Here is a 22,323-nt window from a genome sequence, read left to right on the forward strand (position 1 = left end):
AAGTAGGCAATCACCTTGGACAGGAACAGTTTATAGCAAGTAAGTATAAAAGTAAATGCATTTTTTAAAATTTTTTATGTATAATGTTTTTGTTTTATTTATATCATGTCGTTATTTTTATTATAATATGTTATATAGAATAAAATTAGTACTAAGCGCATTTAGACTATCCGCACTGAGTTTTTTATAATCGGAATTAGGCTATAATATATCGCTACTAATTTCGTGTAAAGAAATAATGTATATTGACAGACAATTAAATAATATATAAATAACTAATAAAAAAAATTTAGATCAAATAATAATAAAAAATACATATAACGGTTTAATTGCTACACTGGCAAAACACATGGTAACTTTGAAAAAAAAAATACAAAACAAATAAATTTTTTTTTATTTAATAAATACTATACACATAATAATATAATATACAATGAAAGTATTGTACATAATTTATATCAGTATCTATAGTTTTCAAGATATTATAACCTAGAATGCCACGAAAGCTGCTTTTTGTATATATTATCAAACACTTAAGTGAAAAACTTCACCAAGTGACAAAGTATTATTATCGTTTTGGTGTGAGTTGACACATTATAACTTTAATAGCTTATGACTGTAATACTGTTAGATAATGTACATTGGCGGATATTGCGGTTGAGTGAACACTGTGGACGACGCGACGGCGCTAAACCAGTCCGGGCAGGGGCGCCCTGGACATCACGGGACTTGTGGACATGGCGTGCGTGATTGTGGACGTGCTGGAGACACCGATGCCGTGGATATGGTGTTGCGACGACGGCGGCTGTGAAGTAGGCGGCGGCTGATGGTGATAGAACAACGAGGGCGGCGGCGGATACGCGGACGCTTGAGTCGAGGCGGAAGTGTGCGGCGGAGTCGGCGCGCCGCCGGCCGACGTGGCCATGTGGTGATGGTGCGCCGCCGCGGCCGCTGAAGACGTCTGCTGGTTGGACTCGTGGTAAAGGATGGGTACGCGGACCAGACGTTGGGCGGCGTGCGCCATGTTGGCCGCTTCGATCTCGGCGGCCACTTGGCGCTTCCACTTGTTCCGCCGGTTCTGGAACCATATTTTCACTTGGGTCTCGGTCAGGTGCAAAGACGCGGCCAGCCCGGCGCGCTCCGAACTCGACAAGTACCGTTTGATGTCGAATGTCGACTCCAACTGGAACACTTGGCTTCGCGAGAACACTGTTCTGGTCTTTTTTTTCCGTTTGCCACCGCTGCCGCCGCAGCTACCGCCGTGGTCTTTCTTGCCGTCGCCGTCACCTCCGCAATCGTCTTCCGGCCCGTCGTCCATGACGTCGTCGTCTTCGTCGCCGCCCACGGAATGATCGATGTACCGCATTCCTCCGCTGCCGCCGCCGCCGCCACAACCGCTCATAAACCGGCCGCCGTTGGACCGATGATGGTTCGGCGATCCAGGCACACCGCCGCCGTCTTCGCCGGTCGACCAACCGCCAGGACTGTGACCGGCCACCGAAGAAGTGCCACCCGTGTTGACACCCACGCTGTGAGGTGTACTTGGACGACTGTTTTCTTCGTTAGCAGAACTCGAACCACCTGTTAAAACGATAACATAATACAATTAGAATATAGTAATAATATGTTTATAAGAACCTATAGTAAATTAGTAAGTATATACAAGAGAAGCCTAAATGCTACGGCCCGAAGGGTATATTGTACAGTTACAAGCAAGGTTCGGATATTGTTCTTAAAAAGTTCCTATTCGATATTTGTTCCGGAGCAATAAAGTTTTTTTTCTAGGACTCGCGAACCTATTTGTTCCGGTACAAATAAAAGAGTAAAATATTTTTACTGCGGAATAATTTCTGTAACTTTATCCGGACCCTTGGTTACAAGTGAATGTGGGAATTAAAAAATATCATGTGCCTTCTATTATAATAATAATAATTCATTAGTTTCGCTAGTCGAGAGTAAGTATGTCGACAACAATAATATGACATAAATCCGAAATCTATAACTGAACGTTATATACACTTCCGCGCACATTGAATAGCTAAAAATTCATTTGGTAATTTGACCTACACTCAAAACGGGATTCCTTTACGATAAATAAAACATTACACATACCCCGTGTATACACGTGCTTCATATAATATTACAAGAAAATCAATGCTATTAGCTAATAATAGCCTATAAGGTATTGTAAAATGGTTTGAGAGTGGGCGTTGTGAAGTTTGCTTTTAGACCTTGCTTCACTTAAAAATATTAGGCGGGGTGCCACAATTATTTGTATTTATCTAGATAAACTGATAATAAAAAACTAACATTTATTTGCTAATTATTATCACAAATTTATTTGTTAAGGTTTATCCATTTGAAATCATTCGTTATTTACGGATAATTAATTGTTTCCCCTAATCTCTTATATGTTAAAATGTTGAATAATTTTGTATTGATAAATCCGCTCGCTGAAACAACAGAGCGATTGAAAATATGATTGTCTCGTACGATAATACTGTGCGAAGCCGTTTAAGCGCCAGTTTAAGCGAAGCCGTTGAAAACTTAAAAAACAATATAATGCAAATGAGCCCTCGTCGGTGAAGCCTTTCGGTCGACGACGATTTAGCCGTAGCCGTGTAGTGCTTGTTATTTACTGGACTATCTATATAATGTGTGTGTATATATAAATATAAATTTGTACATAAATATATCTCGTGTCGGTCGAGTGTCCGGCACGGATATCGTGTGTAAACTATTGTCGGCTGCGTACTGTGTTTAAACGTTTTAAGGGTCGTCAGAGTGGTCTATTACACACACACATATATAATACAATTATATTTTGTTGGGCATTATTCGAATACATTTTTATCTAAAAATAAAGTGATCATTTAAAAAAATAATCATTTACTTTTCGGTTATTCATCACACATTAATTCGTTGCGCAAAATGTTTTTTTATTTGTTCGAAGAATTTGTAAAATTCTTGTGTGTAGATAATTTATAGATAAATATGTTGAAATAATTTTTTTATGTAATTGTTTTATTGTAAAAAGACATAAAATTTTTTTTATTTATTAAGTATTTTAAATCAAAAATAATTTAAGATAATATATATTATGTACAATATAAAGCTTAATTCGCAAAAAATGAATTCGATTTTACTGCATTAAACATTTAGGAATAATGTAATATTCCAAAACCAAATTGACGCAAACCTAAAAAATATTGATCCACTAAACGGCAGACATGATTTTTTTTTGGAATTGTCATTTAAAAACTATAATTGGCTTTTCCTTGAAATTCGCCTCAAATAATACAACATGTATAAATTATTTTTCATATTTCTAGTTTCACAAATAAAAAAAGTAATCTGTTATTCGTCGAATCGAATATTATAATATAACATTATGGTTTTATTCAAATTTTCAAGAAATGAGGTTTCTCATTTTTTTTTTGCCATTTTACAATTAGCTATTTTTTAAATGTAGTATGGTAGTATGAAAAAATATATTTGAATATATTAGGGATATACGGGCACACTCACCGTTAGGACTTATGGCTGCAGACAGGGGTTGCGACCACGCGGAATACCAGTGCTTGTCCAAAGGGTTGCTGCCGGTGCCAGCGATCCCTACGCCAGGGTAAAGCATGAAAGGACTTCGACCGGAAGCGGCAGCGGCCAATGCACCGAAGTGGCTCATCAGACCCAATCTGTATGACACAAAAATAAAAAATACTTGTTAATGAATGGTAAATTATTATGATAATAATAAGATAGTAGCTGATCGAGCTCTATCACGTTAAGACATATACATTATGTTTGTATTCGGATTAGGTTCCAAGAGAAACAGTTAATTAAAACAATTATTTGCACATTGTTTTAGGACTTCCATTTCTTCAACTTAACTTAACCTAACTGATGTTGAAATGCATTCCACAATGATATCATACCGTATAAATAGTTCATATATTTTTTTATCTCATACTATCTCATGTTAGTCGAAATCATAGTTCCGCCAAAGACTAGGCAGGGCCGGCTTGAAGGCGGTGCCCACGCACAGAACCCCGCGCTTGTAAGGGTCCTGCGGCTGGATGGCCAATAACACTAATAAGGCATCACTGTTATATTTAACTGTGAATTAGAATAGACTGTGAAATAATTATTATGATAATGTAAATTCAATCTAGGTATGTAATTTCTAGCGGTCGTCACCAAGCAACAGATAGATACATTTTTTACCCTGTATAATATTTTTATTCTTCAGGCGAACGAATCTACTTATCCGTATTCTTATTATTTTCTTATGACTTATTATTTTATCTACTTTATTATCTAATTTTTTTAATTTGATGTAAAAATTAAATTCAAGTAATGCGTATCTAAAAAAAAAAAGATTGCATCTTCAAATGCTTAATAATTTTATTTTTAATTTATTTAATTTAACTTTTGTGGTATAAACAATAAATGGTCAGTTAAAAATCATCCATTCCATTATTTAATTTTATTAATATAACTTTTGTATAACTAAAACTAAAGGCACTTATATCATAGTGTTTTCAGTTAGAATACGTTTTATTTTCATAATATTTATCTAGTCGTCCAGATTCACTGTCCCTGAGGCCTCAAAGTAACGCTTAATCATGCCGTTTAACCATGAATAGGCCCCATAAAATAATTTTGCACCAATTTGTTACTAATATTACATATCGAACCAGCTCGGAGAGTTTAAACAAAGTTCTGTCTGCTATATTTATCACTTTGAACGGTACGCCCGCATTCGTCCCACCTATACCTAAGTATGTGTTCGCTAATAGTCGTCTGTATACATACTTACGCCATTCGCCGGTTAAGTTCGTCTACCCATCTCTTATTTGTCGGCTCGCACGCATGTGTGTTGAAACTTTATTGAAAACCCCTAGGAGTTAAGTTCGAAATTAATATTTAATCGTTCGATAATGGGGCGGTCGTGAACGTTATAAACTTTCGGCCGGAGAACATTAAACAACCGACTTGAGAGAGAGAAGGAGACGTTTTCCAGCGCAAAGCATACTAACCGTTAAAAGCATTTAAACCGTCATCGTTTCTGCCGGTCTCTTATTATACATACAATACGGTTCTCCTGTGCTTATCCTAATTACCGTTCTCCCGTTTATACATATTCAACTGGCAGCCTTTGGTGGTAATATTACATAATATTTTATGGTTTATGGTTACCGCGCTCGAGTATTATGCACTCATTCGTTAAAATTATTTCCTCGGTAAAAAGCGGGCACCGCGTAAGCAGTGTATATTTAGCTAGCAAATCTAACCATAATTAAATAAATACCGCAGTCAGAAGAAACATAATAATTACCTTTCTATAAGGAGGCTATAGGTACACCAAGTGATATACATTAGAAAATTTAGAAATGATAAAATCCATAATATTATAACTGTTTAACAACACATTATTAAAATCCTCTAGGCGAATAAGTTTTACTTCTGAATTATTGCCTCTAAGTTGTGACATTTGGTTTTACTATACGATATCAGTATCGATTTTGTTGTAAGTATCTTACTTATGCTAACCGTTTTACAATTAATTTATTTGAACTTTGGTACAAATAAACACTTAACATAACCCATAAGTAACCTTGTTTGCACAAAACAACAATAAGGTAAAAAAAAAAAAATGACTCGACGGAAACATCATTTTTTGACACTTCTGTTGAACGGATTTTAATTTTTTTTTTCTTTTTACTGGAAATCCAATAATTACCCTTGGCGTGGGCTAAGAGTCGATTATTTTTTAATCATTAGCTGGAAAATTATTGTCACCTACGGGCGCATCACATATTATAATAATATATATATAATATAGGTAGGATTAGGGTTTACGGTTACACTGCAATAGTGTAATATACCGGTATACTTATACTATACCTATATATACATATATATATATATAACTGGTGGTGTTGCTATTGTGTACTATATTGTATACATGTGTGTGTGTGTGTCCCACTCGTAATTCGATTGGCCGACCGATCTGTGTACGTGTCGGGGTGAGGGGAGGGGAGGGGAAGCGAATTATCGACTGCAAATTCCCATCGCCGCGCCCTTAACCGTCGTGTAGCGGACGGCCAAAGGGGAGGTTATATTATATATATATGTATATAGTGTGTTGCTCTCTCGAAAACCACCCCCACCCCTTCACATCCCCGACGCCGGCCAATTTATCGCCGTCAAAAATGGCCGCCGTCGCCCGCTTTACACGATAATAATAATAATTATATCGGGCGCGTCCGAAGCTCAACTCTCTCTCTATATATATATATATAAATACAATGCATTAGCCATAATTGATAGTTATGATTGCGCCCCTCCCCTCCTCCCCCGCCAATCTCGTTATAGCTCTTATATAGCCATACCGTACCTCACCGGCGGCCCTTATTCCTCTATTTTTCGCGTTAACACCGTGCAAAATGTAATGATTAGCGCCATACGATAGGTATAATAATTATATTATTTGCTTTTTGCACGCTCGTCTATATAATCAAGAACAAAATGAGTGCAATAAAATATTATGTGCGGTTTGTTTGAACAATGCCCAGCTCCCGATTGAAACGGATTCAAATCAAAAACATCTATTTTACATTGCCGAATTGTTTTTTTCTTTTAAAGGATAATCCCTATCCGTTGTGACTAAACGTACCAGCGTTCTAAGAACGGCCCCTTTGAGATAGACCTTTAGATAAACTCGCGAATCGTTTTTTTTTTTTTTTACGTCTAAGCACCTCTAAGAATAGCACAGGGCGACACCTATTGTGGTACACTTCATAGAACCCGAATTCGAATTGTTACACTAATGTCGCCAATAATAATAATAGGTAATTGGCAGGTGCTATTATTTCCTTAATCCGTCGGTTTCTTTTATCGCGTGGATCTACAACCGATAATGATCTATGCATATACTACTCACAATATACTCACTGATGAAAAAAAAGGTCAAACTTTTTCACAAGCGTTTATGATTTTGGTAAAACTATTGTACGTAAAAAATACATTTATACATAAAAGCAGAGGCCTTTTTTTAAAAAATATATGTTCATACCAAATGGATCGGTTATGAGTTATAACCTAATCCGTGTTTGTGTACACCATATTTTGTTAATGAAACTCCAAGCACGTTTAATTAGTCGGTCTTCAAACGTACTCTGACAATTTGTTGTTCAAAAAAAGTTTTGATAAAAAAAATAAAGTTTCGTGTTAATTGCAAACCGGGTGCGTTTATTTATGTGGAAATTTCGTGTTACTATTTATTTGGTTTAAAAATGTGTAAAAAACTAAAAATAAAAGATTGAATATTGATTTTTTTTTTAACGTGGCCTTCCTACGCCGTCGTTGTTGACAGGACACTTTGCGTTCTAATGTCGGTTTGTTTGAGTTTGTGGGATAAGTATCCATTCAGAGAAATATTTAAGAAAACATTATTGGGAGGATGCTTAACTTATTTCACTTCCGCCGTGAAGTTGTACAACGTGTATACAAGACATATATGTATATCAAATCAGGCACATTTAAATTGGTTTAACTCGCGCTATTTAGGTTACACACTCTCGAAAACAAATCAATCTGGTTACACCGATCGGCTTATACACTATTTTTTTTTTTAATACAATTATACAACGCGTACTTAAGTATGTACTTCCGACAACACACGCGATAACGATATTAAGTAGATTATTATGTTTATTTTATTTATTTTTCGCATTTGGCGGTATAATTTTAACGAAACCCGTTAAATCCGAATCGGGCAAGCGACAGACACATAATATTTTTATAAACTAAAATAACTATTGAAGAAAATAGTATTCCGGACGGTTTTTTGGTTTTTAATTTTTTAATTTAATTGTCCAAAACAGTTAATCGTCCGAACGGCAAGCGCTGTGGAGGTTCGCTCTGGGCGTTCTCGGTCGTTGTGCAAATAAAAAACCTGGGACTTCTTTATATTATATAGTGGAACACACACAAAGTATAATATTATTATACTGTACATGGTGGCAACTGAGCTGAGAGCACCGGCTGATTGTAATTAACAAATCGGTCCGGGTCGAAAAAAAAAACACAGTTTTCTCGAGCTGAAAGAGAGCGTTAAGGGGGTTGTGTGGGTAGGTTAGGTGGGTCGGAGGTGAAACGCAGAGAGAGAGAGAGAACGAAGGAAACTGGATATCAATCGGACAGACAGCGAAATAGCGTTTTTATTTGTATATATACAATATAATGTGTATATATATATATATGTATACATAAGAAAAGGGGTCGGTTTTCAATCGCCTTTTGTGATCAACGGGGTATATAGTCGGCTGCTATTGAGCTGTACACAAACAGTGTGCATTCGAGAACGTTTTTCGAGTAATTAAGAGGGTCGTTTAAAAAAAAAATAATAATAATAATAATAAAAACTAAAATTGGAGCGAATCGACTACAATATAAAAGAGTTAAGACCCGAGAAAAAATGTCGTGTACCGCACACGCGTTTGTGTGATGTGTGTGGGCATAAGAACGTATTATAAAAAACAAATTGTATTTATTATTATTATTATACCTATTATCGGATGCTAAAACAATCGGAACGTTTAGCACAATAGACGAATGGGAAATCGTTTTAGCTGTTTTATTATTCTTAATTTTTGCCCTGAGCGTTCAATTGTCTCTTGTGACAATCGAATTCGCGTGGGGTCGACGCTGTGACGTTGTTGACGGCAATATTATTATTATTATAATTATTATATTGTGTGAGTTTGCGTTTACCTATGAAAAATACATAGCAATAAAAAATATGTATTTCACTGTAAAATTATAATTTTTACAACTACCATGATTTTTTTATAAATTGTATTATTAGTGCTAAAGTATAGGTATTATGTGCCTGCCTAAATATTTTTGAAAAGTATAATTACTTGAATGAGATTCTCTATAAAAATATACCGTCAAAAAAATTGAAAACGCCAACTTTAATAAAAAAAACGTACGTTTTATTTAATGGGTTTTCTTTGGCTGGCAGAAAGTCGACGTCGGTTGTTTTTGTTAAATCAATGGCTGTTATCGTGTACTTATTACAAAGTCTGCACAATACACTCGGTCCACCGTGGGCACGCTTCAAAGTCTTCACAACGTTTTATATTAAACACAATATTAAAATATTAAATACTTAATTTATAAAACATCCGCAGGTAATCAAAATGGATGGTAAATTAAAAATTAAACAACTACCGGCGGCTAAAATATATGTAAAAAAAAATTGTAAATTAGATTAGTTGATGAAGTTGGGTCTATTGTCAATATTATCAGTCCACATCCCAATAATAAAATTACCCTGTTTTTTCTATGTCGACGCCTTGATGTAGAAAATATTATTTGTAATTTGGTAATATTTAAACCAATAGTTATGCTATACTCATGTAGGTAAATTTAATAATAATAATAATTATTTAATAAAACAACTAAATAGGAACGTATCAATGTGTAATAGAGTAATCGGATTTTGATAATACCAATTTCGTTTTGTTTCAAAATACCATTTCTACGCGCCGTTATTAGAGTTTAAGTATGACCAATTTTGTTGTTGTTTTTAGTAATATAATCAAAATATAGTATCTCAAGACTAATAATAATTAATTTGAAATTAGTTGTTGCGCGTTTAAAATGTTATTTAAGTACTTTTTTTCACAACCTAACCTTACCTTTGTTCGCCCCGTAATAAATATACGGTACCAGGTCCGTCACAACTTATAACTAATTAATCATAACCGTTTAAAATATAAAATTTGTCTACATTTTTTAATGTGCGGGCTCTACTCAAACAATTTTTTCTTATACAATATTTCTAAACATGTACAGCCAATTTATAACATTTTTCGAGACAAAAATAGTAACACCTATTGTTTATTCCACACTTAAAAGTCCCACGCCTGGACTTTAAACCAAACCCAAAAGCTATTCTGTAAATAAAAATTCGCCTTTGCAGGCCCAATTGGTACATTGTTGAGGCAATGGTAACTGCGTTTATACCTCAATTAAGTGTATAATGGTAATTATTATTGTCTGATATGAGCAAAAAGTATCAAAGTATAAAAATTAATACAAGTATAAATAAGTCCAAACTTCATTAGACTTATCAACTATCAAAATTGTTAACAAAATACATAAATTGTCATTGTAAACGTACATTTGTTAACAAGTTGTACCGAGATGTAAATTTAAAAGTCCAAATTCAATAATAGATTATGTTTGTATTAAAAGATTTTTTTACTCGTTTCCTACAGCCTGATTGTAATGAATAATCATCTCTCACCTGGACAACATGGCGTGGTCCGCTGCGGCGGCCAGATGTGCGGTAACGTCGAATGCGGCGGCGGCTGCGGCGTGATGCGCGTTGGCCGCCGACACGCCACCGGCGTTCTTGTGCTGGTGGAACAGCCTGGACGCCGCTTTCGGTGCGTCCTTGCTGAGTATGCTCGATATGGAAAAAGACGTGTACGGGGCAGCCGACTTGACGGGCGACCCGTTGCTGCTGCGATCGCCGTTGCCGCCGCCAACACTTCCGCCACCGCCGCCGTTGCACGTGGGCTGCGTCGATGCGGGCCTGTCGTCGTCGTCGTCGCCGGTCACGTCGATCCGCGGTGACTCCGACATATTTTGGGATGTGGTGCGACGCGTTCAAATATCGTTTTTGAAAAAAAATGTATATGATTTAACAACAATGTTGACCGTCGGCCGGCGCTAAATAAAACTCATACGGTGGCGTGCGCGTTTTGTCGACGTCGTAGGACCGGTCGGGTAGTTGTACTGATGAGACGGTTTGCGGTGTCGGAGCACTTAAGCGGCCGCGTCCGCCACCGCCGTAGTAGTATTATTATTATTATTACTATTTTTTACCCCACCTACACGGGGGTGCGCGCCGACATGTTCCCCTCGGCCGCCGGTACGGTGCGCGCCTAACGCTCCGCCCATCCCGGCCGTAACAGACACACCCAGCCACCCACCCCGTTGGCCGCGATCCCAACGGCAATCGTCTACCCGTCCCGGCCGCGGCGCGCGTCCCGGCCCGGTGGCGTCCGCTGTACTCATTGGCGGCGATCATCGGATCATCCGCTTGACGAGTACATACATACTGTTTGTGCCTGTATCGCCCTCCGGCCGTGCCGCCGCGCCGCCACATTAACTAACATTTTGTACGCAGACACCTTTTTTTTATAATGTATACTGATTTTTTTTTTGTACTGACTTAATTTTAAAATTAACGTTACTTTTTATTACTTCAATATCTATTTATGTACCCAGTTGGGCAATTAATCGAATAGAATAATATTATCTTTTCAATTAATTTCAATTGATGGGTTATTCGATTTGTTTTTTTTTTTAAATTGTAATTCGTTAAATTTTAATTTCATTTGGCCCGCCGGCCGACTCTGTATTTAATTAATTATTAATTTTTAAACACAACACAATGCTCGTTTTATAATTTTAAATTGTTTTATTCGTGACTATACAACATTTTTCTACGTATAAATAAGATATTTAAGCATAACAAACTGGTTTTCAAAATACGGTGATATACTTTAATTAAAATCAAAAGAAAAAATGTAGGTATGTAAAATAAAAAATATCAACTTCTAACTTATCTGATGTAGGTATTACAATATCTTATCGACTTTTAACTGCGTTAACACAGTTGGAACAATTTCGTCAGTTTAAGTTTGAAAAAATCACACTAATTACACGCATGTCAACAAAGACGTTTGAAACGTTCAAAATAAAAGTTGAAGTATATTTTTATATTATTATGTAATAGACTTACACATATGTATATGACCGTTCTCAATATCAATTACCTTAAAAATTAAGTACCAGTAGGAAAATTTGTATATGTTTTAAAAATCTACATTTTAAAATTTTTTCGAAAACTATACTTTAACAATAGAAAAAGAAAAAAAAATGTATTTAGATGGTATACATTTAAATACATATATAAATATATATATACATGTATCATTATATTATAAAAAAGACATTTATTATTAAAATAATAAACATAGACAAAATTAAAAGAAATATATAATATAAGACATAATTGAGTAAATAAAACTCAACGATTTCTCGATAACTTTTTCTCCGCGTTAATATCTGATAAAAAATTATATTATCTACACAATTTGTAGCATAAACAAAATTAAAGGTTTTAAATATTTTTCTAAAGATTGATATTGTATTACTGCAGATTTTTATTACTAACGAAATACAGATTATGTTAATACAGATAGTTTTAAAGATTTTAAGTAAATTTTTTAAATATTTATAAAAGTCATTAAAAAAATATTTCAAAACCAAAGAGTCACGGTTGATCAAATTATGAAATTCTAATAACTATATTATGAAAATACCTATTTGACTGTATCGAAACCAAAATAAACGTTAATTTCCAATAAACGTACCTATAGGCTATACCTAGGTGTATTAGTTTTATTTGCCAGATACTGTTTTGACTTGTACACTGAAAAGTATAATAAATACTATTTTAAACGTATAGGTACAATATGTTTTTTTTATTTATCACCCATCAACGACTATGTGTCCATGATAATTGTTAAAGCACAATATTCCTTTGATCATAATACCGAGCACTGTTAATATGTATTATTAATTACCGGAAAATAATTATTGTCTGCCTGTTTTTCGGCTGACCGAAGACAACATCATATTGTAAGCAGAGTTGTGCATCATTCGAATAAAATGTTATCTAAATAATCATCTAACAACACATTATTCAAATAATTTCAAAAATAATCATTCCAATAAAAAATGTATTCCAATGAAATATTTTTCGAATAATTTCAAGTTTAATTATTCAAATAATTTTTAATAGTTTGCAAGTATTTCTTCGAGAAGTTAAAAATAGTAAGTTGTCGTATAAATCTAATGTGTTCTACATTTAGAAAATGTATAAAACTAGTAAATATGGGGAGACAATTTTTTTTTTCGAATACATTTTTATTCGAATAAGAATTTTGCGCAACTCTGATTGTAAGTATAATGTTTACAGGGGACTCTATATGATGTGAGTTTTCCTCTCAAGTGTACATTATTTTTGTATAGATTGTAAGTTTTTCAAATAAACGTTGTTTATTTCAACAGAATAAAAATATATGTACAACGACGGTGTTGCTCGTGGTCTAAATCAAAACCACGTTGATTCGGTTTTTGTTTTTTCGCTTTGTTTGCTCCGACGGGTGGCGAATTAAAAAACAACCCTCGTGCAAAAGCGAGCGTGATGATGTTGCCGGCTTTAATATATTATGTTCGACGGCGCAATGCGGTTATCCCCGGCGGAATTCGCGGCGCATCAGAATTAATATCAGCCGATAGGGCGGAACGAGCCAATGTCGTTTTGGGCAACCTCCCCGGCAAATTCCAACTGCTCGTGTTTAACCGTATATTAATAAACCGATCTGCTGCACACCACCCCCGTCACAAAGGGTGGCACTCAATCAAAGCTATTAAAAGCTTTTTCTCGTCGAGTACGCACGATGACGATAACGCGACCGACCGACCGACCTACCGGTAATGGTTATGGTGTGGTTAATGGTTACCACCGAGAGGGGACTCGTGCACGACGATAATGGGCCGGCACGGGTTACAATAGTGTACACCCTGGCCGATTAGCAATACGACTGTCTATGCAACACCGTTGATTTTAAAATATTGTATAATACACTAGATACAGCACTAGTAAGTCACTACTAGTATAGTTACTTGAGGCGACAAAGAACGCAGAAACCGACAGAACAGACCAAGGAAGCGAGGATCTATTGAAGCTCTGCGGTGATGCAAGAACGTAAGGGAATAATTGGGTTAACGAAGAGCCGAGATAATGAAGTTGTAGTAATTATATTTCGTTCTACTATATTATACTTAAATAACGAAATTTGCCGAGCGATTAATTCCATCGAAATACTCCCTCGTTCAGACATATTAGCTTTATTACCGTTTATGTTATTATATGGTGTCTATTGATGTTGCCCCGACTATTGTATAATATATTATTATACGGCCGAGATCCTATCTGGTACGGATTCTGAAGGGCAAAATATAATATTATAAAGGGTTGAATACCCTTTAAAGCACTCGGACGCCCGCAGCTATATCAAATTACGGCTAATGTGTGTAACTCGTTCGATTACCGCGCCGAGTAATAATATTTAGATTAGTCGGCGAATCAATTATACATTGCGGATTCATTTTTCTCCGACACTAATTAGTAGTTTAAAAATAAAACACACGCTGTGAAGTTTTCTCGGTAATAATATTTTGTTATTATCCATTATAATGTTGACATTTTACCGACCTAAGCAAATTAATTTGTGATTATTTTGCAAGTACATAATAAGAATATAATACATTCAATACACCAACGACCCATCTGGGTCTGGTAGTTAAACCCGCAGTTTAAAGATTTACCGTTTTGTCTGTGGAGACATAATAATATATTATTATACTAAAAAAAAACAGTTTACCGTTTTATATCAAGGAATTCTCGGGTAATTATCTTCGCGGAATTTTTTTTTTTTTTTGGGGGGGGGAATATATATATATTATAACACATATTATACAGATAGGACCTAGGATAAGATAATGACAATATGTATGTATATATATATAGGATGGTGACAAGTAAGCGGTCTGCGTACACGAGGACACGCCGCCTTTTTTTAATAGCGGTTTTAAGGGTCAGTTTTCGCCGAACCGACAGTGTCGAATGGATAGACACGTCTCTCTTCTCCTTAGCTCCTTCCACTATATGTATAATGAATAATAAGATGCATTATCCAAAACGGTGGCGGTCGCGTCGATTTCTTCACCTCATTGTGTGTTTGTGTGTGCCGATAAATACAATATGTATATAATATATAAAACCGATTTTCACGGACCCACTTGAATAGGACAATGCACACGCACAAAACCTGGTAAGTATATTATAATATGGCCACTCGGTAAGCATACGCGGGCGAGTGCATGCTCGCGGCGGATTATAGTATTTGTATTCTATATGTGTATATTATTATTATTATATGTGTTTATCGCCACGAAAAAATACAAAATACAGACACGAGACGATACAACAAAAACTATAATAATATAATATACACGGACCGGTACTTTTACACAGGACTCCGCAGCTCTGCTCGGTAGACGAACAAAAGACAACCGGCCTTGTGCCAAATCGTCATCAGCTATACACACAATATAAATACACTAAAAACGGGTGATGTACACGGGGGGTGTTCTCCCTATCGTGTACTTGGCTGGCCACTGTGTGTATACGCACATACTATACGATTAGTACTATGTATTTCGCCGTTATTGGCCAAACACGCATCCCCGCTACTAATATCATAGCATTATGCTTGTATACCTATATGTATATTGTACTATATATTCGTCGATAATTGTTGTCGTGAACGCGCCGCAGAGCATATAATACTTAAACCACTTTTGGGGTTAAGGATTTACATTATTGTGTTGTATTTATCTGTTGATTGGCGAGATAAATAGCGCGGTTTCGTGTATAACGAATGGTGATGATAATAGTGGTACACAATAATGAGTTATACTTACACTTCGCTTTGATGTCACCCAGGTCTGGCGGTGAAATTTGCTTTTTAAACAACTCTAATATAATGTGTTGTGTATTGTAATCACTCGATTTTTAATCAACATTCCCAGAAGTGTTTAAATAAGCCGATCGGTATACAATACAAGTAGGTTGTAGGTCTTAAGAATTGTCCTCAAAACCTACAATAAAAATAAAACAACAAAAAAACTGTTGTTCATAAATCATATGTTAAAAAATATGAAAATTTTGATATTCTGAATGCGATAATATATTTGTTTGTATCATCTATACTTTGAATTTTCTATACATACCTCTGGTTAGGCATTATGATATCTTTTATAAAGTTGTATTTGAATGCTCACCTACCGTTATTGGTATATAGTTATTTTACTTAAATAAAAATAAATCTGTACATTTAAAAGCTCGAGGAATTTTTGCGGTTCTTAGAAAAAGGGTTATTAAAATATTAAACACCTGTAACTATCTACTTAGCGTCCAAGAACCTTTACGAGCATTTTTATTTTTCCAAGAACAAAATATTACGTTAAGTTCGTTTAATCACTTCGCAAGCTTGGCAAAAAAAAAATCATTTGTTTTTAGTAAATACATTACATTTATTATTAAATTCTATCTAGATAAAAAGCACTAGGTATCCCCATCGCCCATGTCTTCATGTCGTCGTCCGTTGTGCTATTAGTGGTCTACATAGTTACATTGTAATATTATTTGTCAGAATCCGAAACTAAGTTGTTCATCACGATCTTACGGCAGCGATTGCGGTATATCTATCCATCTATATATCAGCATATGAAAGCTACAACTGTGTGCGTTAGAAATGCGTATTTTTTTTTTAGTAGTGCCAAAAACCGTGACCGGCCCTCAGTTTTGGGTTTAAACTTTGAACGTTCGGACAAAAAAAAAAAAATTCCAAAAGCAAAAGTAATGTCGCGCTGTTTCTGTGAACACAACAAAAGTTGTCGGTCATAGAACCCGCGTATATAGCGGCGGTAAATTTTATTTTCCGCCATTTTTCTTTCGGTACCCTTCGGAAAATCTATTTATTATTAAGAAGACCAAAGTCCGCGCCGGTGAATCGACGACACTTTCGGGTACGAGCCCGGCCGCTATTAGCAACCGACAAACGCAAAAAGGCCGAGAAAGAAATTGCATGTATATACACCTACACACACAAATATATATATATATATATATATATATATATATATATATTATGTATATAAGTACTCAAACGTGCGCGTGTTTGTGTATATAAGAGCCGGTAACTCTTCGGCCAGCGCGCGGTCGGAATTCATCCAAATTCAATATTCTCTTGGCCCGCGTTAACGGCTTTTCGCGTCAGAGTCTTTGCCGGCTCGTCCCTTTTGTAAACGACACTCCGACGGCCATTACCGCTAAAAGCCCTTCTGGAATCCACTTAGAGCACACAAAAACCAACACATAACACACTTCGACAACGCGTGTACACAATAATTGGATGACCGTCGATCCCGGACCGTGAAAAGGCATTTTGCAGTTGTACACAAGTCACGACGTTCGTTTTTGATCTACAACTTTTCCAACATATTTCTTTCACTACGCAGTGGCCACAGGAACCTTGTCAGTTCCCTGTTCCTACATAATATGGTTACGGGAGGGGGGATACTGGTCAAGCCGACAGGTTTAAATGAGATGTCACAGGACTTTTGGGACCGACTTTAAGCGCCAAACGTGCGTTTATTACCTGCAGTTATAACATGTTGATATATAACCAATAGCATTTTTATAATACTATGAATATTATCATTAGCATAACGTTTCATACATCCGTTTTGGCATTTTATGCACATGTTATATTTTACACGGTATTATACGACTATGCAGAAGAATAACGCGGTACCGCTACACTACTTATGTAAGATTTTCACAAATAAAAAAAACCAAATAAAATTTATCCAAAACAGCTGTCCCAAAACTCGACACTTACGCGTTTTATTTGATTGTCGTCGATTTGATATTATCCCTCGAAATGGGCGGTTTTTGCCCAGAATAAGGTGTCGAAACCGACAATTTTATTATCATTGTCCCGAACAGACATTTCCATTGTAACATCAAACAAACGTTTCACACGTTCCCGTGCGCCGACGGGTCTTATATTATATTAGTATAAGTGTGAACAAAGTACAAATATAAATATCGTTTTAAATTATGCGCGAACCAACCCGTTCGTTGGCAATGATATCCAAACACATACCAGTACACGGCCACGCCTATCATACTGAGCACGGACGTTTCGTATCGTTAGTTAGGAAATTTTGTAAAAACATCATATCATTCTATATTATAATATTATCCGACTGAAACCTAAACCATCTTGTATGTATACCCATCGGCCACCGCACATTTTCTGCACACATTGGAAATTTATTTTATTATTATTTTTAAACCTTAAATAGCACAATATAAAACTATTAGCATGTAGCGGTCTATTAGTTTTGTATGCTCGCTTCGGGTTGAAGCGGATTAACCATAGGAATCCGTTATTTGGGTCTAGTTATTTATTATTTTTTACCTGATTCAACCATTATACTTTGTCAATCATCATAATTATTTTTTTTTACTTTATTGTTGAGCGTCGGGTAAATGCTAGCTATTTCCTTTTAAGTGCAAACTACTGGGTGCTCTAAAGTATTGTTAACTGCTAACCATAAATTATATTCTATTAGTAATGAACTATAATATTGTTAAACTATTAGTTTTAACCGTTCCAAAAAAATGCGAATCCTCGTCAGGGTGCTTTTCATCAAATCCCACACAATTATTTAGAATTGTGAGCAAGGAGTTCACAATTGGTTTAAATATTAATTTGTAATATAGAAGCTAAAATAAATAAAATAGTAAGACAGTCGTAAGCATTTTTATGATAATTTTATTAGTTAATTATTGGGATTAGGTGATATTACAATAATTTGATTTCTTGTTGAATCGTGATTTACAGGTAAAATATTATCAAAACAATGTGTCAATATTATTATGAAACATTATAATTTTTCACTGAAATTTTCTTAAAATACATTATACATCTATTGGATATTGATATATGTAGGATGTATGCTCAACCAAACCCCAAGTCAACTCTTGCGAAATGACCAGATCTATTAATAATATAATATGTATCCCTTGTAAGACTTATCCCATGTGTAATAGGGTTTTACTGAGACATGTCTAAAAAAAACTAATGACATACCTATACGATAAAAGAAATAATAAATAGTTTTTTTTTCTGTCAAGGAACTAGGAGGTATATTATAATAATATAATGATGGTTCAATATTATATTTATTAATATATAGTATTCGGGAGATGGAAATTATTGTCCTGGGGAAAATATTAAACGGGGTTACCGTACTCGGATCCATAATATACATACGCTATAGCTGTAATAGCGAAACGTAATCCGGATATAATTATTATCTATGCGGTAAACGGCTTTTGAATAATGTAGATAATACTAGTAATAATATATATATATTAAATTCTCAAGAGAGTAAAAAAAATTACAATATAGCCTAAGGTCTTAAGTCAACCACTGCGGCCGGCGACCGGACCTCGGCGGGTACATTGTAATGTATATACCGACTAACCTAACCTAACCTAACCGAATCAAACCACTGTATCATTCAGCAAGTAAAAAAAAAATATCTATCATAACCTATCCCGTACAAAGGCGTGTTCGAACGGTGGCTCTGCTGTTGCCATAGTACATGATAATATATTATGAATAATATATTTGGGCAAACGGCTCTCTTACCGCATTTTGAAAGGACTACAAGGCGGTGGCGGTGGCGACGACTAAGGTCGGGTCAAAGAAAAAAAAAAGGCATTACCTATAGTATCATATTTAATGTATACTTGTTGTGTAATAATAAATAACGACGTGTGTGTGTGTGTAATATTATTATGGGTTTTGGTTGTAAATCGCTACCGTTTCCGCCAAACCGTTTGTTAATGTTCACTGCACCGCGAACGTGATCGATATTGCGCAAGTTTGCCCGACCAGTGTTGCCAGGGGTACAGCACATTGTTATATTTTTATTAGACGGTTATTTATTTATGTTTTTCGGCGCCAAATCACTGTTGCACCGATGCACTTGCCGGTCGTTTGTTTCTCGCGCCCGAGTTCCATTAACCGTAAAATTAATTCTATTAAATGAAATGAAATTAAAAAAAAAAACCGGGAAAAAATACCCGTAGACGACCACACGCAGTCTTATTTAGCCCGGTCCGGTAATTCTCGTATTTTGACCTATAAGCTATGTAGTATATATATATATATAACAATAATTATGTAACGATTACACATATAGGCATGTACCCACTATATATATATAGATATATGACAGTTCAAAACCGGTAGCGCCGTGTAGATTGATATAATAGATTTTATGTGATGCTGGTATCTTGTAAAATAGATCAGTGGCACCCCTAAGCAAAACACAACAACAATGTATTTTTCCTTTTGAATTTTTTTAAACATTTGTTAGAAATATGCATGACATTATTCTGATGATTTTAAAAGTAGTTATAGGATCAATAAGTACTTTTTGTGTTTTCTTTTACACATTAATAGAATAGTAATTTTTGAATTACAATTATAAGTAGGTACCTTACATAACATTATAGTTCTAAAACTTGAAACTTTTTTAAATATAGCCACAATATCTCTGCTAGAGCGCAAAAAACTATATTCTAAATTTTTAAATATATTATGAATTATTCAGTAAAATAGTTTTAACTGGTTTTTGCGATATTATTGAAATATGAATTTTATACTTTACTGGTTGGATTATTCGTGTGTAAAAGTGTTTTACACAGATTAGAATTCAACAAGAAGAAACCTATTAACAAAAATAATTGGATTTTGGATCAATAGCCTTCTGCACACATTGTGATAGTGTGTAGGTACCGATAGTTATTCCATAATAAATACTTTATTATAAAAATAAAAAAAAACAGATTATCGTAAGTTTTTAATGTCGTCAAATATCGGCACCCGAGGCCAATACCCTGTTGCCCTCCTTTAAATTCGCCTCTGAGGGAGATGGTAAAATGTTGTGTACTGGACGAGTAGGTATAATAAATTTACCGTTTTCGAAAGAAGAAAAAAAAATCATAAAGTATATAAACTTAGATAAACTTGGAGAGGGAAAAGAGGGAAACTTAAAAAAAAAAACCCTCGCATTTTACCGTATAACGGGTTTGATCGCGTTTTTACACCAGTGTATTTTATTTATTTCCGCCGAGGGCTTTTAAGTGCTTAAGTGAGAAGTTAGTCGCGGGTTTTCGCTATCGAACTTTTTCAACTCTTCGGGGATTCGACGGCGGCCCTCGTTTTAAGCAAATCGATTTTTCTTATATGCCGCCGCCACCGTTACATTCTAGAGGTGGCATAATGTATCTCTCTATACATGTATTTATATACTTATCAGAACACGAGGCAGTTAATAACGATTGTCGGATTTTATATTTAAAGAAAAATCCGTAACTTATCAAACGACTTAACCGTTCCGACATTGGTTTACAAATGATAGGATTTTATAATACTGAAACTAAATAATTTATCATTTGACGCGTTTTCATTTTGGGGTCTTTATCAACTCATAAAGGAGGAAAACTATTAAGTATTTCAAAAGCGCATGACACAAATCCCGAAAGACATGGATTGGGAAAAGTATAAAGGTTCTAAAACATATCCATCTATTTCATATTTAACCGCATACTGACTTTTCACTTCATAATATTTTAATTGTTATGACCCACTCTGGTATAAAAACATTTAATAATTTGTACTGTTATTGACATATTATGTATATAAATCCGATCATTTCAAACACTGTTACTGGACGCTGGTTGGCTGGTTAATAGATTTTTCATCAAACTTAATTGTATTACAAACAACTCTCTTATACTCATAATTTTATAATGCATGCAATAGATTTGGGAGTTTATTAGTGTCGGTTATAATATAATGTTTTATCGATGAAAAAATACATTCATGGTTTTATTTATTAATATTTTTTTACATATGTATGTAAAAACATAAATATTTAATATTTATACTCGGGTTTATCGGTTGATATATTGTATAGAAACGAATAAACATATTATGGGGCATATTAGTATTTAAACTAATGGACATTACCGGTAACCCATCCAGACTGACTGAATGTTTTTCTACCATACAAAATGTATGGGAGAATCGAATGAATGAGGATGAACTTATATGTGTTTCTACATAAATGGAACTATGAGGTATAATATGCATTATAACGTTAACAAACGAGTAATCATTCTGAAACCGTACGTTTTCGTTTCCGAGGATTTTTCTTTTTATTTATTTATTATTATTATTATTTTTAATATAAACGAGTATTTTATTTATTGTGTAACTTTTGACCGCGAGGTTTTTTATCCTTCCGGTCGAATGGCCACGAGCACAATCGTACATAAAGTATATTATAGGTTTTTTTTATTTTCTATATGTGTACATGTAAATATGTACACAACATATAGCTCTACCCTTCATTATAATAATATAAACTTTCATACACATCTGATTCGGTGCGTTCGGTGCTTTTGTACGATTGTACAACAAAATGTGCATTTTATTAAAACTTTTTACGCGC

General features: G+C 34.9%; 1 protein-coding gene across 1 annotated transcript; it reads right to left on the minus strand.

Annotated features, from left to right (window-relative positions):
- Positions 1-503: 503 nt before the first annotated feature.
- Positions 504-10,791, minus strand: LOC126843728 (homeobox protein Hmx). Its single transcript, XM_050581439.1, has 3 exons — positions 10,322-10,791; positions 3,529-3,695; positions 504-1,581 (listed from the first exon to the last, which is right to left on the minus strand). The coding sequence occupies exons 1-3, from the start codon at positions 10,660-10,662 to the stop codon at positions 689-691; spliced, it is 1,401 nt and encodes a 466-aa protein (XP_050437396.1). The 5' UTR covers positions 10,663-10,791; the 3' UTR covers positions 504-688.
- Positions 10,792-22,323: the final 11,532 nt, after the last annotated feature.

Source organism: Adelges cooleyi, unplaced genomic scaffold, assembly GCF_023614345.1.
Source record: "Adelges cooleyi isolate 19-005CV unplaced genomic scaffold, UGA_ACOO_1.1 ACOO_flye_CR_arks_rails_tigmint_CR_PRNA_574, whole genome shotgun sequence".
Classification (NCBI taxonomy): Eukaryota; Metazoa; Arthropoda; class Insecta; order Hemiptera; family Adelgidae; genus Adelges; species Adelges cooleyi.

What these genes read in the sequence shown, in the direction of transcription:
- LOC126843728 (XM_050581439.1), bottom strand. Translation starts at nt 10,662, where the DNA reads ATGTCGGAGTCACCGCGGATCGACGTGACCGGCGACGACGACGACGAC. An exon ending in GACCACGCCATGTTGTCCAG is followed by an intron (nt 3,696 to 10,321) that starts GTGAGAGATGAT and finishes TGTGTCATACAG; the next exon opens with ATTGGGTCTGATGAGCCACT. An exon ending in TGCAGCCATAAGTCCTAACG is followed by an intron (nt 1,582 to 3,528) that starts GTGAGTGTGCCC and finishes TCGTTTTAACAG; the next exon opens with GTGGTTCGAGTTCTGCTAAC.